At 42.1% G+C, this 23041-nt stretch overlaps 1 protein-coding gene across 1 annotated transcript in view; it reads right to left on the bottom strand.

Annotated features, from left to right (window-relative positions):
- LOC124775274 (agrin-like) overlaps window positions 1-23041 on the bottom strand; it is a 369325-nt gene that overhangs the window by 315420 nt on the left and 30864 nt on the right. Inside the window, exon 3 of the mRNA XM_047250112.1 lies at window positions 12023-12403. Within this exon, the coding sequence (XP_047106068.1) occupies window positions 12023-12403 (381 nt within the window). The remainder of the gene's footprint in view (window positions 1-12022; window positions 12404-23041) is intronic.

The raw sequence follows: 23041 nt of genomic DNA, 5'->3' as shown, positions 1-23041 counted from the left end.
AAAAGGATGAATGTGAATAAAAAATAGAACATTCTTCTACTAGTTCAGGTAGAGGTAAAGCAAGTGAGTGGTTTCATAGGTAGGACACTGTGGAGATGACAGTTTTTCAACTAAATAGCAGACTTACAAAACACTTTATTGATGAAACGAGTACCCAGGCCAGTTAAGATACAACACAAGGAATGATAAGTGAAATATTCAGAAATGTTATTAGCTGTTCTCAGTAACAGCACACTCTTCATTCTACTCTATACTAGACAGGATAAGCAAACAGGTAAAACTAATGTTCAGAATTTATCAGTGTCCATATTCATAAGCATTTGAATTGGAAATCACGTAATAGAGATCTTCTCAAACGTCTAATTTCAGCAACTTTTGCTCTGGGTTTAATTATTGATTTTGGGGATGACACTACCAGCAAACTGGCTTAATTTGCGTAATGTCATTCATTTATATAGTGAAGAAAATGTTCTGGGACAATCCCATACGTGGATACAAAGTATTTACTATACAGAAACAACTGCAATTATTATATCTGTTGTCCTTCCTCGAGCCTCACTTAGGTAACTGTTTAAAAAGTTGACATTCTATCAACGGCCTAACATTACAGTTACTCTCATATGATGTTTATTGTCGAACAACAGCCCCAATTTGGAGTAACAGACGCATTCACAAAAATAGCACAAGGAACAAAAATATCCTCCATTACCCACAGCTGTCTTACACTTGCGCAGAAAAGAGTAAATTATGCATCCGTAAAAAGATATCACCGTTCTATTCTATAGATACGTTCCTGAACAGATAATGTATCGTGAAGGTGGGCTACATTTGTTAAATTTTATTATAAGTTAAGATAAAGTATAAATTCAATTTTGTAACTGGCCAGCATATAACAGCTTTTTTTCGCTTAGAAAATGTTTACTTATTGTAAAACTATTGACATTTTATACATTATAGCGTGTTTTCCGGACTGAATCTGAAATATTTTTCGGCCTTCTTCGTTTGTGTGCTGTAGAGACTGTGAACGTAGGATAATTGCAGCATGACTGAAAGCATATAAGCAACCTTTCTTGTGTCCTCACCCATGAATAGAATGAGGTCTGGACATATTATCGCAGCATGGCTAGCAGCATATAAGCAACCTTTCTTGTATCATCACTCAAGAGTGAAATTACGTGTAACTGTAATATATGTTACAGTAAAAAGGGTCAAATTTCATACATTTTACAGCGATTTGTAGAGTGTAGAGTCGATTTACATCTAGATTCCCTTCATCTTCATGTCTGAAAATCTTTGTTTAGCTTTAAGTTAAATTACGTTTTTCACCTTGTATGTATATTCAGGCTGAGGTAGATTCAATATGGAATTCCTGAACATAAATACACTGATAAAGTGATTTTTGTAAGTTTGGAAGATACAGCCTCTTTTTTTCGCTGTACTGCATTTATACTATACAAGAAATGTATTCGCAACTGCGAATATGGACAACCATCAGCTGTATAACAGACTGATGACAATGAAAATTTGTTCCGGACCAGAGTCGAACCTGGATGTCCCTCTTATAGCGAGCTGTCGCCGTCCCATTAGGCTATCTGAAATGTCTGGAGAAATATTGCATCGTAATTCCGAATAACATGGGCACTGCAATATCGTATCGTCGTTCATTTATACTGTCGTGTTTGAAGTAACATCGTAAACACTTTGGATGATGTTACGACAGTTAATTGTGTTTCGTTCTGTAACTAATGTGAGGCAATTCGATTAGTATTGTATATGTCATGTCTGTGCCCACTAATGGAGTGTAAAGTATCTTGAGACTTTTTCTCAGATATCTTAACCAAGTATCCTTCGGTGAAAGGAGTTGACCTGGGTCTAAAATATGGCCCTACCATCCCTAAAATAGTACGTTTCCGATTGCACAGCAGTTCTTTATCCTAAATGTGTTGAATACGCCACATATATCTACAGTCTTCGGCCTCCCCTGAATAAATTCACGATATATTCGCTGGGCACACCTGACGTATCGCTAAATTCAAACTTGGTGGCGTTATGAATGGCTCTATAGAAATATGCTCCACTCGCTCGCCTCGATGCACGTAGATATAGCTTTCCTTTGATGCCTGGGAAAGCCGTCGTTCATTCTTACTATTTGACTATGAGATAAAGAAAATTCTGAAAATATGGCAACTACAAATTAATGATAGGACTATAGGTACAGAGGTGCTATATGGAACACGTTTGGCTATCAAAAGTGCAGTGCGTGAAGGATTCAACGGCTTCGCAGCAAAATTTTATCCAAACACCTCTCAGAAAATGCAAACAAATTCTGATTATGTTAAAGGTTGTCAGCGGCACCAAGGTTAATGCACAGACGCTCATGAATGGAAAGGGAACTGACATGAGGCGGGGGAGGGGCAAAGAAAAAGCAGAATGGCCACACTCCATTTCAAATATTCGTTTACGGAAGTGGACACAGGAGTGCTGGTGCAGTTTAATCCACGCACCGCTGCAAATATGAGTGATCCAGATATTAGAGTCAGTGATATTTAAAAACAACTGAAATCGCTAAAATTGAAAAAAGGTACCAGCAACAGATGGAATCCAAGTCAGATTCTATACAGAATTTCCAGCTGAAGTATCCCTCTTTTAACCACAATATACCGTAGATAGGTCGAACACCCGTCATACAAGAAGTTTGGCAGAAGTTATCCGTCTGTTGTAATATCTTAGAACACTCTGTGACCTCAAATATAATGAGTTATCTCGAATAAAATGACCTCAATTGAATCAGAAATGTGTCCTACAGAATACAGTAGGGAGGGATCTATAGGAGTTGTGAGGCCAGGTTCTGTTAGGGAGTAAACTCTGACAAGACATCCAGCTGTCACAGAAGAAGGAGAGTGGCAATCCCAATACTGGGATACTCGCTGCGTAGCTCTCGTAACGCGACCAGTGGAAAATTAATATTACCGGTAAACTTCAGGTTGGCCTTGGAAACTAGGCGGATAATACTGTTGCAATATCCAGAAAATTAAAAGCCAAACGAATATCAGACCTCGTAAATCTAGAAACATCGAACGTGCGTGACCTTTCCCATAAACAATACGAATAGGATAATGTCATACAGATGAATAAATAAAACAACTATAAAATGCAGATAGAATATAGTTATATGATTTATGAGCATTATATTGAGCTGACGAAACTCATGGGGTAGCGATATGCACATATACAGATGTCGGTAGTATCGCGTACACAAGTATAAAACGGCATTTCATTTCCGGAGCTGTCATGTGTACTCAGGTGATTCAAGCGAAAAAGTTTCCGACGTGATTATGGCTGCACAACGGCAATTAACAGGACTTGAACTCTGGATGGCAGTTGGAGCTAGATGCATGGGATATTCCATTTCGGAAACCGTTAGGGAATTCTATATTCCGTGACCCACAGTGTCAAGAATGTGCTGAGAATACCACATTTGAGGTTTACCTCTCACCATGGAACAACGCAGTGGCCGATGGCCTTCGCTTAACGACCAGAGTAGCAGCATTTGCGTAGAGCTGACAGTGCTAGCAGAGAAGCAACACTGCAGAAATCAGTACAGAACGTAGGACGAACGCATCCGTTAAGACAGTGCGGTGAAATCTGGCATTAATGGGCTGTCATAGCAGAGGACCGCCGCGAGTACCTTTTCTAACAGCACGACTTCGCCTGCTGCACCTCTTCTTGGCTTGTAATCACATCAGTTGAAACCTATATGAATGGAAACTCGTGGCGTGGTCAGATGAGTCACGATTTGTTGGAAGAGCTGATAGTACGTTTCGAGTGTGGCACAGACACCAAGAAGCTACGGACGCAAGTTGTCAACAAAACACTGTGCAAGCCGGTGGTGGCTCCACAATGGCGTGTGCTGTTTTTACAGGGAATGGACTGGATCGTTGACTGAAAATTATTATATTCGGCTACTTGGAGACCATTTGTTTCCAAACAACAATGGAATTTTTATGGATGTCGTCGGATGACAATTGTTCGTGACTAGGTTGAAGAATATTGTGGGCAATTCGAGCGAATGACTTGGCCACCCACATCACCCAACATGGGACATAATCGAAATGTCTGTTGGCGCACAAAATCCTGCACCGGCAACGTCATCGCCGTTGTGGGCGGCTGTAGAGGCAGCATGGCTCAATATTTGTGCAGGGGACATCCAGTGGCTTTTTGAGTACAAGCTACGCCAAGATGCTGCACTACGCCAGGCAAAAAGCGGTCCGATACGATATTAGGAGGTATGCTATGACTTCTGTCACCTCTCTGTATGTCAGTGAATGTCCCGGAAGTAGGAGGCAAGAGTGAACCTGATAAATTTTACAAGAGCTTACAAAGTATCCCTGACTCCATAACTATGAATTAGTATGAATGCTCGAATAGGATGACAGCCACTTAAGGACATAGCTGGAAAAAATGGAGAAGCAATTAATCAGAATGGAATGATGTTGAAGAACTTGTGTACTTGAATTTATTTGGTACGGAAAATTTTCTTTTCAAAGTAATGAGAGATTCACAAAATTTCCCACCGCCATAGATCGATAACATGTTATTTAATAGCAAATAAAAAGTTGAGAAAATTATTCCAGGTACGTGAGAGTGACGAGACGAATGGATATAAACTCTGATTATTTTTTAGTAACAGAGAAAATAACACTTAAAACTAAAAGGGTAAGAACAACACACAATTACAAATCTATAAGGGGCACTTAAATGATAACGACGCAGATGGAAAAAATTAAAAAATTTTCCCCCCGTGAGACAAGACGGTCACTACATGAAGATAGTAACTGTTCTCGAAAGAACTGATACCACTGATGACCGTGCAGCTTCTCTAGAATAAATGATAATTAATTGAAATCCTAAGCTGCCGACAGGTGTTGTTGACATACTTTTTTTTTTTTTTAAATCTCATTTTGTTCTATATATTTCGTTGAATTTGTTCGTCGCGGACGTCCGATGACACTCGTTCAGGTTGTTCGTTGATCCGTTTACTCAGTTCTTTTATTACAGAGGGTAGCTAAACGCTCTGACCGAACACGCTAGGCTACCGTGCCGGCGTTCGAACGGGACGGCTGAAAATGTGTGCCCCGACCGGGACTCTAACCCGGTATCTCCCGCTTACTTGGCAAACGCTCTATCCATCTGAGCCACAGAGGACACAGATAAATAGCGCGACTGCAGCGACTTATCTCTTGCACGCTTCCCGTGAGACTCACATTCCCAACTGTCGACAATCTACTAGGAACGTTACGTATGTAATTTCCTTACTTACTTTTTTTCCTTTTCATTTGACTGCCCCTTATACAAAGGGAACAATTTGGAAAATTATCATCAGAAATCAATATCAATAACTTTTAATATAATGTATGGTAAAGGAACCTATGCGTAAAAACATTGAATTAAAATTGCAGAAACTAACTCAGCTGACTGGAAGGGTAGCTTTTTAAACCTTTGGGACAAGAAGTAGATACAAAGCGAAAAAGGAGTAGTGTTTGAAATGAATGATTAAAACATGCTGCTCAACGGAAAAAGGAACTACTTCTACAGCGGGCCCTGACGGAAACTTCCCAGAAAGAAACAAAAAAATTACGAAGAGCTGCAAATAAGGAACGCTGGGAAAGATGTATACTGTAAAACTATGGAGTATTATGGAAAGGCATCTGATGGAAGTTATCCGAAGTATGAGGGAGCGCTGTTAAGCAAAGCCTCCATATCTGTTAGGTGAAAACTCTTAAGGCTTTTTAAATAAACCTTAAGTTATTAACATTCTAAATGTTTATCCTTCGTGTCTTCATATCTACAGCCCTCTGCTGCTAGAGGGCCCTAAATTGTAGAGTATAACATGTCGGTGCGTGCGAGGCAGCATGATGACAACGAGTTTCGAATTCGAAGAGTTGGTCCACACACGCAGCAGCCTCTCCTTCATCATGACAATGCCACACCACACCGGAGTACTGCGATATCTGCAACAATTCAAAGCCTTGGGTCCACTGTCATCGATCATCCTCCACACAGTCCCAATTTGGCCTCATTAGACTTTCATATGTTTCCAAAACTTGAAGTACACCTTCGAGGACTTCATTTTGACAGTGATGAGGCGGTGCAAGCAGAAGTGAGTTGTGGTACCGTCAACATAGTCAACGGTTCTACATTGACAGTATCAACAAACTGGTCACTCGTTCGGAGACATCGCCAAGGTGATTGAGTTTAGAAAGAAATATGTAAACATGAAGAATAAAGATGTAGAAGTTCAATCACATAGGTGTTATTTAAAAGGCTTTGAGTTTTCACATAAGAAATTCGGAGGCATTACTGTTCAGCGAGTCCTGGTATATATATACACTACTATAGATAAATGTAAAGGTAAAACCTGGAAATATCTCTCGAAGAAATGTTAACAAAGCGCTTAGACAAGAGCGTGGTATTTCACCGATACCTTTTCAATTATATTTAGACGACGTTGTGAAGATATAGAAACAAAAGATTTTGAGGTTTTATATTTCTGAGAACGCATGCTGTTACAGCGTGATTACTTGTAAATACCAAATTAATGCAATAAATGCTGACAATGATGTCCGTCAACCTCAATACGTTTGGCAATACGTGTAACGACATTCCTCTCAACAGCGAGTAGTTCGCCTTCCGTAATGTTCTCACATGCATTGACAATGCTCCGACGCATGTTGTCAGGCGTTGTCGGTGGATCACGATAGCAAATATCCATCAACTTTCCCCACAGAAAGAAATCCGGGGACGTCAGATCCGGTGAACGTGCGGGCCATGCGGTTTCGGCGACCAATCCACCTGTCATGAAATATACTATTCAATACCGATTCAACCGTACGCGAGCTATGTGCCGGACATCCAGCATGTTGGAAGTACATCGCCATTCTGTCATGCGGTGAAACATCTTGTAGCAACATCGGTAGAACATTACGTAGGAAATCAGCATACATTGCACCATTTACATTGCCATCGATAAAATGGGGGCCAATTATCCTTCCTCCCATAATGCCGCATCATACATTAACCCGCCAAGGTCGCTGATGTTCCACTTGTCGCAGCCATTGTTGATTTTCCGTTGCCCAATAGTGCATATTATGCCGGTTCACGTTAGCGTTGTTGGTGAATGACGCTTCGTCGCTAAATAGAAGGCGTGCAAAAAATCTGTCATCGTCCCGTAATTTCTCATGTGCCCAGTGGCAGAACTGTACACCACGTTCGAAGTCGTCGCCTCGCAAATCCTGGTGCATAGGAGTATGGGACGGGTGCAATCGATGTTGATGTAGCATTCTCAACACCGACGATTTTGAGATTCCCGATTCTCGCGCAATTTGTCTGCTACTGATGTGCGGATTAGCCGCGACAGCAGATAAAACACCTACTTGGGCATCATCATTTGTTGCAGGTTGTGGTTGACGTTTCGCATGTGGCTGAACACTTCCTGTTTCCTTAAATAATGTACCTATCCGGCGAACGGTCCGGACACTTGGATGATGTCGTCCAGGATACCGAGCAGCACACACAGCACATGTTGACCACAATAACCATACATCAATACGATATCGACCTTTTCCACAATTGGTAAACGGTCCATTTAAACATGGATAGTGTATCACGAAGCAAATATCGTCCGCACTGGCGGAATGTTACGTGATACCACGTACTTATACGTTTGTGACTATTACAGCGCATCTATCACAAAGCGAAAAAAGTGGTCCAACTAAAACATTCATATTTCTTTACGTACTACACGAATATGTAATAAAAATGGGGTTCCTATTTAAAAAAAAACGCAGTTGATATCCGTTTGACCTATGGCAGCGCCATCTAGCGTGCCAACCATAGCGCTGTCTGGTTTCCCTCTTCCAGCTAGACGAGTTTCATTCTTTGTAGTTTTTTCGTTTGATGCATATTTTGTGAGATATTTGGCCCGGTCGCTATCAATGGACCACCCTGTATATTCAGGTACTGATTTATTATTAGATATTCTGTACATCAACAAGCTAGCAGTCTACTTATCCCTCTTAGAATTAGAACTGTAATTGAAAGGAAAAGAAGCACGTTCACGCTTGGCGATAACCACTTTCCTAACAATGGTAACTGCATGTAAGGGGCGCAATAAAAGGTATCTGATGGGTCCGTCATTTGGTTTCGTCAAATATCGGATTTGTCCAGCACACTTCATGTTGACTTTCAAGTTTTTTCATTTCTGCAAACGCTAGCGAGGTAACAACTGCAGTGTCAAAATTGCGTGAGGAAGTTAAACGTTGCAGTTTCTGTTGGTAGCACCTATTGCGTCAGCATTTCCCCTCACACGACTCTGCCCACTGCAAAGATCACACAGTCAAAGAGAAAGACTGGAAGTAATGAAAGCTCAAAAAGTAGTAAGACTCCTTCACACAGTGAAAGTAAAATTATGTTCTACTACAATTTCAAAAGAACAATCTCACATGTTTACCGAAAATTGCAAAAAATGTAATGTAGAATAAAAGGCGCCTGTCCAAAAAACGCAAAAATGTGGCATTTCAACACAGTATTGTAGCCAGAATGCCTATATCCAAGCGAATGCCTGGCATTAAACTACAATTTAGATAAATTATAAGTTCTAGAAGGGCGAATAGTAAGTAAAAAGTAGGACCGTGAAACACAGCGGGAGGTTTGAAATCACGAAGTAATGCTGAAATATACCAAACTATAGAAAATAATTCAAACGTAATGAGAAAAAGAAGGCTCATGTTTTTTGGACATCTACTTCGAATGCAAGATAGTACATTAACTAAAAAGATTTCCAAACGTTTGTGGGATAAGTAGTCCACAAGAAGTTGGGTCAACGGCGTGAAAAAAGGATTTAGAAGGAAACAATGTAAAACCAGAAGACATAACCAACAGAGAACCCTTTAGGAAAAAGGTATTGAAAACGGAAGGATTCTAAGGCAGGGTAGCTAAAAAGACTGGTTCAAAATGGTCTGAAGACAAAAAGAAGAAACATAATTCACAGATGAAAGCATACTGGGGAAAGGAAAGAACTAACAACAAATAACTGAAATTTTTTAGGTTAGATGGCCTCGGGCAAGTACAGAAAGGGCAACAGCCTCAAACGGTGCGGGGCAAAGTCAGGACATGCGGGGACCAAGCAGCAATCGGTATTGTAATTGTAAACTGTCGAAGCTGCGTTGGTAAAGTACCGGAACTTCAAGCGCTGATAGAAAGCACCGAAGTTGAAATCGTTATAGGTATGGAAAGCTGGCTGAAGCCAGAGATAAATTCTGCCGAAATTTTTACAAAGGCACAGACGGTGTTTAGAAAGGATAGATTGCATGCAACCTGTGGTGGCGTGTTTGTCGCTGTTAGTAGTAGTTTATCCTGTAGTGAAATAGAAGTGGATAGTGCCTGTGAATTATTATGGGTGGAGGTTATACTCAACAACCGAGCTAGGTTAATAATTGCCTCCTTTTATCGACCTCCCGACTCAACAACATTGGTGGCAGAACAACTGAGAGAAAATCTGCAATACATTTCACATAAATTTCCTCAGCATGTTATAGTCTTAGATGGAGATTTCAATTTACCAGATGTAGACTGGAACACTCAGATGTTTAGGACTGGTGATAGGGACAGAGCATTGAGTGACACTATATTGAGTGCACTATCTGAAAATTACCTCGAGCAATTAAACAGAGAACCGACTCGTGGAGATAACATCTTGGACCTACCGATAACAAACAGACTCGAACTTTTCGACTCTGTAAGCGCAGAACAGGGAATCAGTGATCATAAGGCCGTTGCAGCATCCCTGAATATGGAAGTAAATAGGAATATAAAAAAAAGGGAGGAATGTTTATGTGTTTAGCAAGAGTAATAGGAGGCAGATTTAGGACTACCTAACAGATCAAAACTAAAATTTCTGTTCCGACACTGACAATGTTGAGTGTTTACCGAAAAAGTTCAAGGCAATCATAAAATGCGTTTTAGACAGGTACGTGCCGAGTAAAACTGTGAGAGACGGGAAAATCACACCGTGGTTCAACAAAAAAGTCAGGATACTACCGCGAAAGCAAAGAGAGCTTCACTGAAAATTTAAACGCAGCCATAACCTCTCAGACAAACAGAAGCTAAACGATGTCGAAGTAAGCGTAAGGAGGGCTATGCGTGAAGCTTTCAGTGAATTCGAAAATAAAATTCTATGTGCCGACCTGACAGACAATCCTAGGAATTTCTGGTCTTACGTTAAATCAGTACGTGGATCGAAACAGCATATCCAGACACTCTGGGATGATAATGGCATTGAAACAAAGGATGACACGCGAAACCTGAAATACTAAACACCTTTTTCCAAAGCTGTTTCACAGAGGAAGACCGCACTGCAGTTCCTTCCCTAAATCCTCGCACGAACGAAAAAATGGCTGACGTCGAAATAAGTGTCCAAGGAATAGAAAAGCAACTGAAATCACTCAACAGTGGAAAGTCCACTGAACATGACGGGATGCCAATTCGATTCTAGACAGAGTACGCGAAAGAACTTGCCCCCCTTCTGACAGCCGTGTACCGCAAATCTCTAGAGGAACGGAAGGTTCCAAATGATTGGAAAAGAGCACAGGTAGTTCCTGTTTTCAGGAAGGGTCTTCGAGCAGATGTGCAAAACTATAGGCCTATATCTCTGACATCGATCTGTTGTAGAATTTTAGAACATGTTTTTTGCTCGCGTATCATGTCATTTCTGGAAAAATAGAATCTACTCTGTAGGAATCAACATGGATTCCGGAAACAGCGATCGTGTGAGACCCAACTCGCTTTATTTGTTCATTTGACCCAGATAATATAAGATGCAGGCTCCCAGGTAGATGCCATTTTACTTGACTTCCGGATGGCGTTCGATACTGTTCTGCACTGTCGCCTGATAAACAAAGTAAGAGCCTACGGAATATCAGACCAGCTGTGTGGCTGGATTGAAGAGCTTTTAGCAAACAGGACACAGCATGTTGTTCTCAATGGAGAGACGTCTACAGACGTTAAAGTAACCTGTGGCGTGCCGCAGTGAAGTATTATGGGACCATTGCTTTTCACAATATATATAAATGACCTAGTAGATAGTGTCGGAAGTTCCATGCGGCTTTTCGCGGATGATGCTGTAGTATACAGAGAAGTTGGAGCATTAGAAAATTGTAGCGAAATGCAGGAAGATCTGCAGCGGATAGGCACTTGGTGCAGGGAGTGGCAACTGGCCCTGAACATAGACAAATGTGATGTAATGTAGTCCATCAACAAAGGAGGTGGATTACAAAACACTCGTTCGACCTATACTTGAGTATTGCTCATCAGTGTGGGATCCGTACCAGGTCGGGTTGACGGAGGAGATAGAGAAGATCCAACGAAGAGCGGCGCGTTTCGTAACAGGGTGATTTGGTAAGCGTGATAGCGTTACGGAGATGTTTAGCAAACTCAAGTGGCAGACTCTGCAAGAGAGGCGCTCTGCATCGCGGTGTAGTTTGCTCTCCAGGTTTCGAGAGGGTGCGTTTCTGGATGAGGTATCGAATGTATTGCTTCCCCCTACTTATGCCTCCCGAGGAGATCAAGAATGTAAAATTAGAGAGATTCGAGCGGGCACGGAGGCTTTCCGCGAGTCTTATTTCCCGCGAACCATACGCGACTGGAACTGGAAAGGGAGGTAATGACAGTGGCACGTAAGGTGCCCTCCGCCACACACCGTTGGGTGGCTTGCGGGGTATAAATGTAGATGTAGATGTAGATTTTGGGAAGTGGTCGTCACGTGGCTTATTCGCAATATACAGGCACTTGATACTGCAATTGGATATCGATACTTCGATGAAAAATATCGCGGATATTTGTGTAGTTTTTGGAAAATATGTCGACATATTGATATATGGCTATATCGATATTTTATCAACAGCTCTACTGGGCATCATCAGTGCTGTACGTGGAGGTGTTATTGCTGTTGTGTCTGCGTACTGACCGCAGGGCCCGTCGTGCAGCAGCTGTATGTCGGCGCGCAGGGCGCAGGCGGCGCGGCGCAGCTCGCACTCGCTGCCGTAGGAGACGAGGTCGGAGCCGCAGACGGGGCGCAGGCGGTGCGCCGACAGCTGCGCCTGCGGGCAGGCGGGGCAGGCGGCGTCGCGGCAGCGGCCCGCGTGCAGCACTCGCGGCGGGGGCACCCCGCGCAGGCAGGCGGCGCGCCGCAGGTGGCAGGCGCTGTCGTGGCCGCCGCCGTCGGCCGCGCACACCGGCCGCAGCACCGGCGCGCACGGCGGCCCGCAGTCGCAGCGCGCCGCGCCCCCGGAGTCCACGCTGCACTGCGCGCCGGGCCCGCACTCCACGCCCGCGCACGGGTTGCTGCCTGAGCACACAACGCTTCTCAGCGCACTCCCAGGCTCTCTCCGCACATCGGCGTACTGCCGCACCTAATGAGACTCCCAGACTATACATAAATGATGAGCATACCAGCCGCTAGCTCCTTATACACTACTGGCCATTAAAATTGCTGCACCAAGAAGAAATGCAGATGATAAACGGGTATTCATTCCACAAATATATTATACTAGAACTGACATGTGATAACATTTTCACGCAATTTGGCTGCATAGATCCTGAGAAATCAGTATCCAGAACAACCACCTCTGGCCGTAATAACGGCCTTGATACGCCTGGCCATTGAGTCAAACAGAGCTTGGATAGCGTGTACAGGTACAGCTGCTTATGCAGCTTCAACACGATACCACCGTTCATCAAGAGTAGTGACTGGCGTACTGTGACGAGCCAGTTGCTCGGCTACCATTGACCAGACGTTTTCAATTGGTGAGAGATCTGGAGAATGTGCTGGCCAGGGCAGCAGTCGAACATTTTCTGTATCCATAATGGCCCGTACAGGACCTGCAACATGCGGTCGTGCATTATCGTGCTGAAATGTAGGGTTTCGCAGGGATCGAATGAAGGGTAGAGCCACGGGTCGAAACACATCTGAAATGTAACGTCCACTGTTCAAAGTGCCGTCCGAGACGTCTAACCAATGGCACCCCATACCATCACGCCGGGTGATACGCCAGTATGGCGATGACGAATACAGTCTTCCAATGTGCGTTTACCGCGATGTCGCCACACAGATGCGACCATCATGATGACGTAAACAAAACCTTGATTAATCCGAAAAAATGACGTTTTGCCATTCTTGCATCCAGGTTCGTCTTTGAGTAAACCATCGCAGGCGCTCCTGTCTGTGACCCAGCGTCAGTGGTAACCACAGCCATGGTCTCCGAGCTGATAATCCATGCTGCTGCAAACGTAGTCGAACTGTTCGTGCAGATGGTTGTTGTCTTGCAAACGTCCCCATACGTTGACTCAGGGATCGAGACGTGGCTCCACGATCCGTTACAGCCATGCGGATAAGATGCCTGTCATCTCGACTGCTAGTGATACGAGGCTGTTGGGATCCAGCACGGCGTTCCGTATTACTCTCCTGAACCACCGATTCCATATTCTCTAATAGTCATTGGATCTCGACCAGCACGAGCAGCAATGTCGCGATACGATAAACCGCAATCGGGATAGGCTACAATCCGACCTATATCAAAGACGGAAACGTGATGGTACGCATTTCTCCTCCTTACACGAGGCACACATAAACGTTTCACCAGGCAACGCCGGTCAACTGCTGTTTGTGTATGAGAAATCGGTTGGAAACTTTCCTCATGTTAGCACGTTATAGGTGTTGCCACCGGCGCCAACCTTGTGTGAATGCTCTGAAAAGCTAGTCATTTGCATATCACAGCATCTTCTTCCTGTCGGTTAAATTTCGCGTCTGTAGCACGTTATCTTCGTGGTGTAGCAATTGCAATGGCCACTAGTGTAGAAACGAGTTCTGTACACTTGCTTTAAACTCGCCAAAGGGTGCTAATACCTCAATTTCGAACTTAACGTCTCTATATGCTCGGAGATTCCACACCCGAATGCCCGCCATCGGCCATTTCAACTTTTCGTGAGCTAATTAATTAAAATTTAGCATATTATTGTGAAAATTTAGTTCTTGCATTTGGAATGGGTACTGAGTGTTCTGTTTTTACAGTATTTTAAGTGGGCATCTATGTCCCACTGGACACGAGGAGGAATACATAGTTCCCTAAACTTATTCCTCCTCAAAGTCCTTATTTTTCTTCATCTGTGTGGCCTTATTTTCCGCAGCTGCTTTACAATTCTAGTGTGTATTTTCTTTCTGACGCTGCAACTACAAATAATGCGTGTTTCTTTCACCAGAAGCTTTCGATTTATTCGGGTAAAACATCGTCAGTGGTCTCTAATTCAATTATTTATATTTTGATTTGCTCACAATACCCCCTAACAACAAACACATTCACACATACCATTTCTGTCCTAGGGTGGTCAATCGTACAGATATAACGCTAGATGCAAACGAACAACAGCTCAATACTGACTCACCAGCAAATGAACAACAAATAGAAGATCTCATTGCGACCGCTGTGGGCGAGCGGTCTAGGCGCTTCAGTCCGGAACCGCGCTGCTGCTACGGTCGCAGGTTCGAATCCCGCCTCGGGCATGGATATGTGTGATGTCAAAAAAAAAAAAAAAGGCTCTAAACACTATGGGACTTAACTTCTGAGGTCATCAGTCCCCTAGACTTACAACTACTTAAACCTGACTAACCTAAGGACATCACACACATCCATGCCAGAGGCAGGACTCGAACCTGCAGCCGTAGCAGGCGCGTGGTTCCGGACTGAAGCGCCTTCAACTGCTCTACCACAGCATCCGGCGTGTGTGATGTCCTTAGGTTAGTCAGGTGTAATTAGTTCTAAGTCTAGGAGACTGATGACCTCAGATGTTAAGTCTCATAGTGCTCAGACCCATTTTAACCATTTGAAGATCTCATTGTAGAATCTGAATATAGTGGCTATGTCATGTTGCCAACACTACATAACACAAACCACAATACATACTTTGAACTATAAAAACAGACAAAAAACCATGGTTTGCGAAAAATGTGCTGTGTAAAACGTAAAAAATGTATAGTTCTGCAGAGCAACTAAAAATTAGACTACAACTATCAGTGTATAATGAAGAAAAACATCAATGGCATTTCCCGATGTAGGATAGAACCAAGCGCTAATCACCGCAGTAGAAACCAACGTATTGTTAACAAACTGTTTTTCGATCTTTAAGCAAACTGGTGCTTTTCATTTATTAAATCAAAATGGAAATAACTCAATTACAGACCACTGATGATGCTTCACCTTAGTAAAGCGAAACGCGACAGGTGAAAGACTCACTCATTTTTTGTAGCTGCACAAATAAAGTAACCAATAACATATATTTCGAAAAGTTTAAATTGAATCACTGGTCAGTTTATGCATATTAACTCATGAATTGTTGCACATAAACTGTCAAAATTGATATTGAAGCTGGTAGAGGAGTCATATCTCTTTCCATCCTAATGTAAACAGGCAATATATTTAGGCGGTTGGGCTTGATGGGCTACGATGTGCTCCACTCAATGCAACGGCTATGCCCCACGTGCAGTTGTGGCATGTATTTATGCTTCTAATGGGCTTCATCAAATCAGTTACAGTGACATTGTAAGTTAACATTGCATTAAGAGTTATTTTCGTTTTAAAACTAGGGATAGAGAATCGCAGGTGCAGCAGCAGAGTTAGTAATATACTATATGTGTAATCTTTTCTTGTCTGCATAGATTCATTTACGAAACATTCAGTAGCAGGTTTGCTCATATATTGTCGACCAACGTTATGTACCCCAGCCAGCAATGAATGTGAAACGCCACAAAACTTAAACTGGCTAGTGACTATATTTTCAATACAAACTTATCGAAATGTGTTCAGTGAGCAACTGAATTACAAAATTCACAACGATCATAAATAATAACAAAAATGGAGCCAGTTCACTATCGGACGGCGATGTCACACTATAAGATGCGAAAGAATTAATTTTTTATGGAAAAATTTCTTCAAAATCGATTGAGAAAAGCAGCATAGCGGAGAATATGTGAATCCAGATTTTTACTTGAAAAGTATTAGTTTTAGTGGGAAACTAGGTACAGAGACAGATGTGTCTTTGTATCATGTGCATGTCACAGCTGGTTTTTACAGGATGACACGATATTTGGCTCTCCGCAGCTGGTTGCTTGGCTAAAATACGGTGCGAATCGCCGCAGTATGTCTGACTTTCCAAAAAATTCTGTTCAAGTCACCCCAGCCTTACGCAGGGTTTCCACATGCAGCAAAAGAGACGTCACTTGGCCGCCACTCGAGTGGCTTCATCAAAGTTCCATGTGGAAACAGTCAGTTTCTAGTGACGCTACTCGAATGACGTCACATTTGACCATGCCACAAAAGTTAAAGACGCTTTAACCTTATGGTGCGACCTTCCTTCCCACACCGACTGGCGTCAGAAAGAAATCGAGCAGCCACCATCGTGATTCACGGCTTCTAAAACGACATGTTAGGTGGTTTTCGTATTTATGTTTGTGTGTTATGAAAATATGTAGTTTCAGTGGTGCACCTCAATAAAGATTTCTCCAAAGTACGTTGATTTTAATACAGTTTATTTTGTTTCAATGGCAAGAAGTGAGACGTTGGTATATAAAACCTTTATCAGCACATAATTCTTAATTTACGTGGTTAAAGTATATGTTGCTTCTTACATGATACGTGGATAAGATTTGCGTTTGAGTAAGCAAGTTTTACTGAGTGCTTAAATGAAATTTGTAGTTTCACAGCAGTACGCTTAATTCTAAAATCGATGAAAATTAATGTATACTGGTAGAATATTCAACTTCTAGTACTGGCAACTTGAGTGCCCTTGAACACTTGGCGTGTACATTTGAGAAATGAAGTAACAAGGTTTCTGGTGGATGTATAGGTTCAGATTGAGTGTATCTTTAATAAAGGAAATCAGTTATATTACAACATCTTTTAGTGCACTTGTACCAAACGTACCACTCAAAATTCGGTATTGTTAAAAACGACGGGGGTAACTTTAATATTTCGTCGAACCTAATTGATGCAGTGGGCGAGAGTGAAAATATTAGCTTTCAAATGAGTCTTCAGGGCACTTTAAATAGCTTCCAACAGATTACACAAGACCATTAAGGCTGTAGTTTTGAGGACATTGTATAAATATTGGAAAGAATTGATTTTTGTTTACAAGTAATGTTTGGTTCATAAGTGTTTTTGATGCCCCTGTGTTATTTCTGCGAAAAACTCACTTCAAAATACAATGATTCCTCTTCTTCTTACTAGATTCTTGGTTCAATTCTAACGCCATAGCCTGGATGTCAATCCCAGTGTCTGAATAATCTCATCTGGCTCTGTAGTGAAAACCGTGCAACTATAAGTCTGACATAAGCGTGTGTCGAAAGAACAGCACATGGCGTTCCTCCCGTATCAGCCTTTCTGCCATTTCCTGTGGCGTCACTTTAGTTGCATGTGGAAACCTGGCTTTACACTGTAGGTGTCGTATTTGTTACTGTGTGTCTCACTTTTAGACCAACCTGTATCCTTCACCGCATATTTTTTTTTTTATTGTGCTAAGTTCCTATGGGGCCAAACTGCTGAGGTCATCGGTCCCTAGGCTTACACACAATCTAACGTAAACTAACTTACGCTAAGAACAAGACACACCCCCATGCCCGAGGGAGGACTCGAACCTCTGACGCGTGGAAACTACTGATCTATGTGATGTGCCCCTCAGGCAGTCCTGTAGCGACTTACAACCAAACGCCAATACACCTGGGGCCGATCCATTGAACATCTGCTTCTGCACTCTCGATTCACGCTAAATGTATCCGCTCTTGAAAATGAATGAAAACCTGTGAACTGAAACAGTGGAATATGACACATTAGGTATTGCCCTCAATTACCTTCTTTAAGTCATAATTAAAATAAATAGTTCTGAACCCGAAGGGATGCTTTTTGCGTTCTCGCGTAAACACTACGTCCATGTAACTTCCTGCTACTTCACAATCACATTCCTGTTCTAGGCAACTCATTGCCTTCCATACGTAACGTTCAGTCGTCCACCTACTCAGTATCATTTCAAGTACTCCTTCTTACTTTAATTGGAGTACAAAGGAAACTGTTTAGAACACGTGCGATAAAAAGTTCTTTTTACTTGTTGATTATCGGTTTCGGCACACTGACGAGCCATATTGAGATCCTCAAATGGTTCAGATGGCTCTGAGCACTATGGGACTTAACATCTGAGGTCATCAGTCCCCTAGAACTTAGAACTACTTAAACGTATCTAATCTAAGGACATCACACACATCAATGCCCGCGGCAGGATTCGAACCTGCGACCGTAACAGTCGCGCGGTTCCGGACTGAAGCGCCTAGAACCGCTCGGCCACCGCGGCCGACTATTTAGATCGAAAAATGCAGAAAATTGCATATAAAAGTGAACAATACAAAATAGGTCTATATTCAATATTTACTGTTTTTAATTTTTTAATTTTTTCGGTTGCTTGATTTGGGGGAAGGGACCAAGCAGCCAGGGCATCTTTGCCATCGAATTAGGGAAGGATGGAAAAGGAAAAATCCTAAATCGGGAAGGCCGGAGGCGGGTTTGAGCCGTCGTCCTCCTGAATGGGAGTCCACTGTGATAACCATTGCGCCACCTCGTTCGGTTTAATTTTTTTAATTTATTGTTTAACAAACAGCCGATAATCAGTGTTTGTTTACTGCAAATATACTGTTCTGAAAACAATTTCTCGCATTTATATAATTTAAATTTATAAAAAATTCAATTTATAAACATCCTTCTCTTACTAGAGTATTAAATTAGTTGGATGATAGCGGCGTCTGGCAATGTTTTCGTGTATTCATGACGCTACACCCCAGCCAGTTGGCTGACAGCTGTCACACAGACAAGTCCGTGTTCCTGTTGTGAGTATTGGGAGTGATATATTTTTTGCAGCCACTCATGTGCGATGCAGCTGTCATTGTTGTCGATCGCTTGTACATGTATGTGGCAAAATGGGCAGTGTAATAATTTTGATTAGTGATTAACGTTATCAGTTTATACAACCGACTACGAGTTTACGTTTCAGGTAAGGTATTTCATATCACTCACCACATACTTCTTCATGTTTTTGTGTGGCACGTTCTAACATTTTTCCCATTATCCCTGTATGATTTTTTATCTAACTAGGGCAACTTAGCTCTAAGAATATGACGATGTATGATAATTGTTACACACTGGACAACATTTCAGACTGGTATGTATTACATAATGGGAATTCAAATATTAAACTATTTTGTGTTGTTCACTTTTTATATTCACTTTTCTGTATCTTTAGATCTGAAGATGGCTCGTCAATGAGCCGAAACTGGTAATCAATTAAGAAAATTTGCGGTCTTGACGTAGGATTTTTACCCATACACGTTTTAAATCAACAGATCACTTATCTTTCCACTAACAGTATCAAAGAATAGCGTAAACAGTTTATTACACGTCGCTTTACAGGTGTCGTAAATTCTTCTCTTTACATTTTGGTGAAGCCTTTAATTATTGCTATTATTATCATATGCACGTAAAAATAAAAATAGAGGCGGGCACATTTATACATCACTACTTAATGTAGTTGCTACGTTGTACCCTGTATAATTTATTCAGTTTGTTAAGTTCTCCTTCCCCATGAACCATGGACCTTGCCGTTGGTGGGGAGGCTTGCGTGCCTCAGGGATACAGATGGCCATACCGTAGGTGCAACCACAACGGAGGGGTATCTGTTGAGAGGCCAGACAATCGTGTGGTTCCTGAATAGGGGCAGCAGCCTTTTCAGTAGTTGCAGGGGCAACAGTCTGGATGATTGACTGACCTGGCCATGCAACATTAACCAAAACGGCCTTGCTGTGCTGGTACTGCGAACGGCTGAAAGCAAGGCGAAACTACGGCCGTAATTTTACCCGAGGGCATGCAGCTTTACTGTATGGATAAATGATGATGGCGTCCTCTTGGGTAAAATATTCCGGAGATAAAATAGTCCCCCATTCGGATCTCCGGGCGGGGACTCCTCAAGAGGACGTCGTTATCAGGAAAAAGAAAACTGGCGTTCTACGGATCGGAGCGTGGAATGTCAGATCCCTTAACCGGGCAGGTAGATTAGAAAATTTAAAAAGGGAAATGGATAGGTTAAAGTTAGATACAGTGGAAATTAGTGAAGTTCGGTGGCAGGAGGAACAAGACTTTTGGTCAGGTGAATACAAGGTTGTAAATACAAAATCAAATAGGGGTAATGCAGGAGTAGGTTTAATAATGAATAAAAAATAGGAGTGCGGGTAAGCTACTACAAACAGCATAGTGAACGCATTATTGTGGCCAAGATAGACACAAAGCCCACGCCTACTACAGTAGTACAAGTTTATATGACAAGAAACGTATGATGAGATAAAAGAAATTATTCAGGTGGTGAAGGGAGACGAAAATTTAATAGGCATGGGTGACTGGAATTCGAGAGTAGGAAAAGGGAGAGAAGGAAACATAGTAGGTGAATATGGATTGGGGCTAAGAAAAGAAAGAGGAAGCCGCCTGGTATAGTTTTGCACAGAGCATAACTTAATCATAGCTGACACTTGGTTCAAGAATCATGAAAGAAGGTTGTATACATGGAAGACTCCTGGAGATACTAGAAGGTATCAGATAGATTATATAATGGTAAGACAGAGATTTAGGAACCAGGTTTCAAATTGTAAGACATTTCCAGGAGCAGTTGTGGACTCTGACCACAATCTATTGGTTATGAACTGTAGATTAAAACTGAAGAAATTGCAAAAAGGTGGGAATTTAAGGAGATGGGACCTGGATAAAGTGAAAGAACCAGAGATTGTACAGAGTTTCAGGGAGAGCATAACGGAACAATTGACAGGAATGGGGGAAAGAAGTACAGTAGAAGAAGAATGTATAGCTCTGAGGGATGAAGTAGTGAAGGCAGCAGAGGATCAAGTAGGTAAAAAGACGAGGGCTAGTAGAACTCCTTGGGTAACAGAAGAAATATTGAACTGAATTGACGAAAGGAGAAAATATAAAAATGCAGTAAATGAAGCAGGCAAAAAGGAATACAGACGTCTCAAAAACGAGATCGACAGGAAGTGCAAAATGGCTAAGCAGGGATGGCTAGAGGACATATGTAAGGATGTAGAGGCTTATCTCACAAGGGGTAAGATAGATGCTGCCTACAGGAAAATTAAAGAGACCTTTGGAGAAAAGAGAACCACTTGTATGAATATCAATAGCTCAGATGGAAACCCGGTTCTAAGCAAAGAACAGAAAGCAGAAGGGCGGAAGGAGTATACAGAGGGTCTATACAAGGGCGATGTACTTGAGGACAATATTATGGAAATGGAAGAGGATGTAGATGAAGATGAAATGGGAGATACGATACTGCGTGAAGAGTTTGACAGAGCACTGAAAGATCTGAGTCGAAACAAGGCCCCGGGTGTAGAAAACATTCCATTAGAACTACTGATGGCCTTGGGAGAGCCTGTCCTGACAAAGCTCTACCATCTGGTGAGCAAGATGTATGAGACAGGCGAAATACCCTCAGACTTCAAGAAGAATATAATAATTCCAATCCCAAAGAAAGCAGGTGTTGACAGATGTGAAAATTACCGAACTATCAGTTTAATAATTCACAGCTGCAAAACACTAACGCGATTTCTTTACAGACGAATGGAAAAAGTAGTAGAAGCCGACCTCGGGGAAGATCAGTTTGGATTCCGTAGAAATGTTGGAACAGGTGAGGCAATACTAACCCTACGACTTATCTTAGAAGAAAGATTAAAGAAAGGAAAACCTACGTTTCTAGCAATTGTAGACTTAGAGAAAGCTTTTGACAATGTTGTCTGGAATAATCTCTTTCAAATTCTAAAGATGGCAGGGGTAAAATACAGAGAGCGAAAGGCTATTTACAATTTGTACAGAAACCAGATGGCAGTTGTAAGAGTCGAGGGGCATGAAAGGGAAGCAGTGGTTGGGAAGGGAGTGTGACAGGGTTGTAGCCTCTCCCCGATGTTATTCAATCTGTATATTGAGCAAGCAGTAAAGGAAACAAAAGAAAAATTCGGAACAGGTATTAAAATCCATGGAGAAGAAATAAAAACTTTGAGGTTCGCCGATGGCATTGTACTTCTGTCAGAGACAGCAAAGGACTTGGAAGAGCAGTTGAACGGGATGGACAGTGACTTGAAGGGAGGATATAAGATGAACATCAACAAAAGCAAAACGAGGATAATGGAATGTAGTCGAATTAAGTCGGGTGATGCTGAGGGAATTAGGTTAGGAAATGACGCAAAGTAGTAAAGGAGTTTTCGTATTTGGGGAGCAAAAAACTGATGATGGTCGAAGTAGAGAGGATATAAAATGTAGACTGGCAATGGCAAGGAAAACGTTTCTGAAGAAGAGAAATTTGTTAACATCAAGTATTGATTTAAGTGTCAGGAAGTCGTTTCTGAAAGTATTTGTATGGAGTGTATGGAAGTGAAACATGGACGATAAATAGTTTGGACAAGAAGAGAATAGAAGCTTTCGAAATGTGGTGCTACAGAAGAATGCTGAAGATTAAATCATTAGATAACATAACTAATGACGAAGTATTGAATAGAATTGGGGAGAAGAGGAGTATGTGGCACAACTTGACAAAAAGAAGGGACCGATTAGTAGGACATGCTCTGAGGCATCAAGGGATCACAAATTTAGCATTGGAGGGCAGAGGGCAGCGTGGAGGGTAAAAATCGTAGAGGGAGACCAAGAGATGAACACACTAAGCAGATTCAGAAGGGTGTGGGTTGCAGTAAGTACTAGGAGATGAAGAAGCTTGCACAGGATCGGGTAGCATGGAGAGCTGCATCAAACCAGTCTCAGAACTGAAGGCCACAACAACAACAACAAGTTCTCCATAGTGCAACACTTGTAATTAAATTCACCTGATTGAGGGGTGATCTGTTTATTGG

This window comes from Schistocerca piceifrons, chromosome 2, assembly GCF_021461385.2.
Source record: "Schistocerca piceifrons isolate TAMUIC-IGC-003096 chromosome 2, iqSchPice1.1, whole genome shotgun sequence".
Classification (NCBI taxonomy): Eukaryota; Metazoa; Arthropoda; class Insecta; order Orthoptera; family Acrididae; genus Schistocerca; species Schistocerca piceifrons.
Note: the sequence above shows the minus strand (reverse complement) of the source record. Positions and strands in the feature narration are given on the sequence as shown.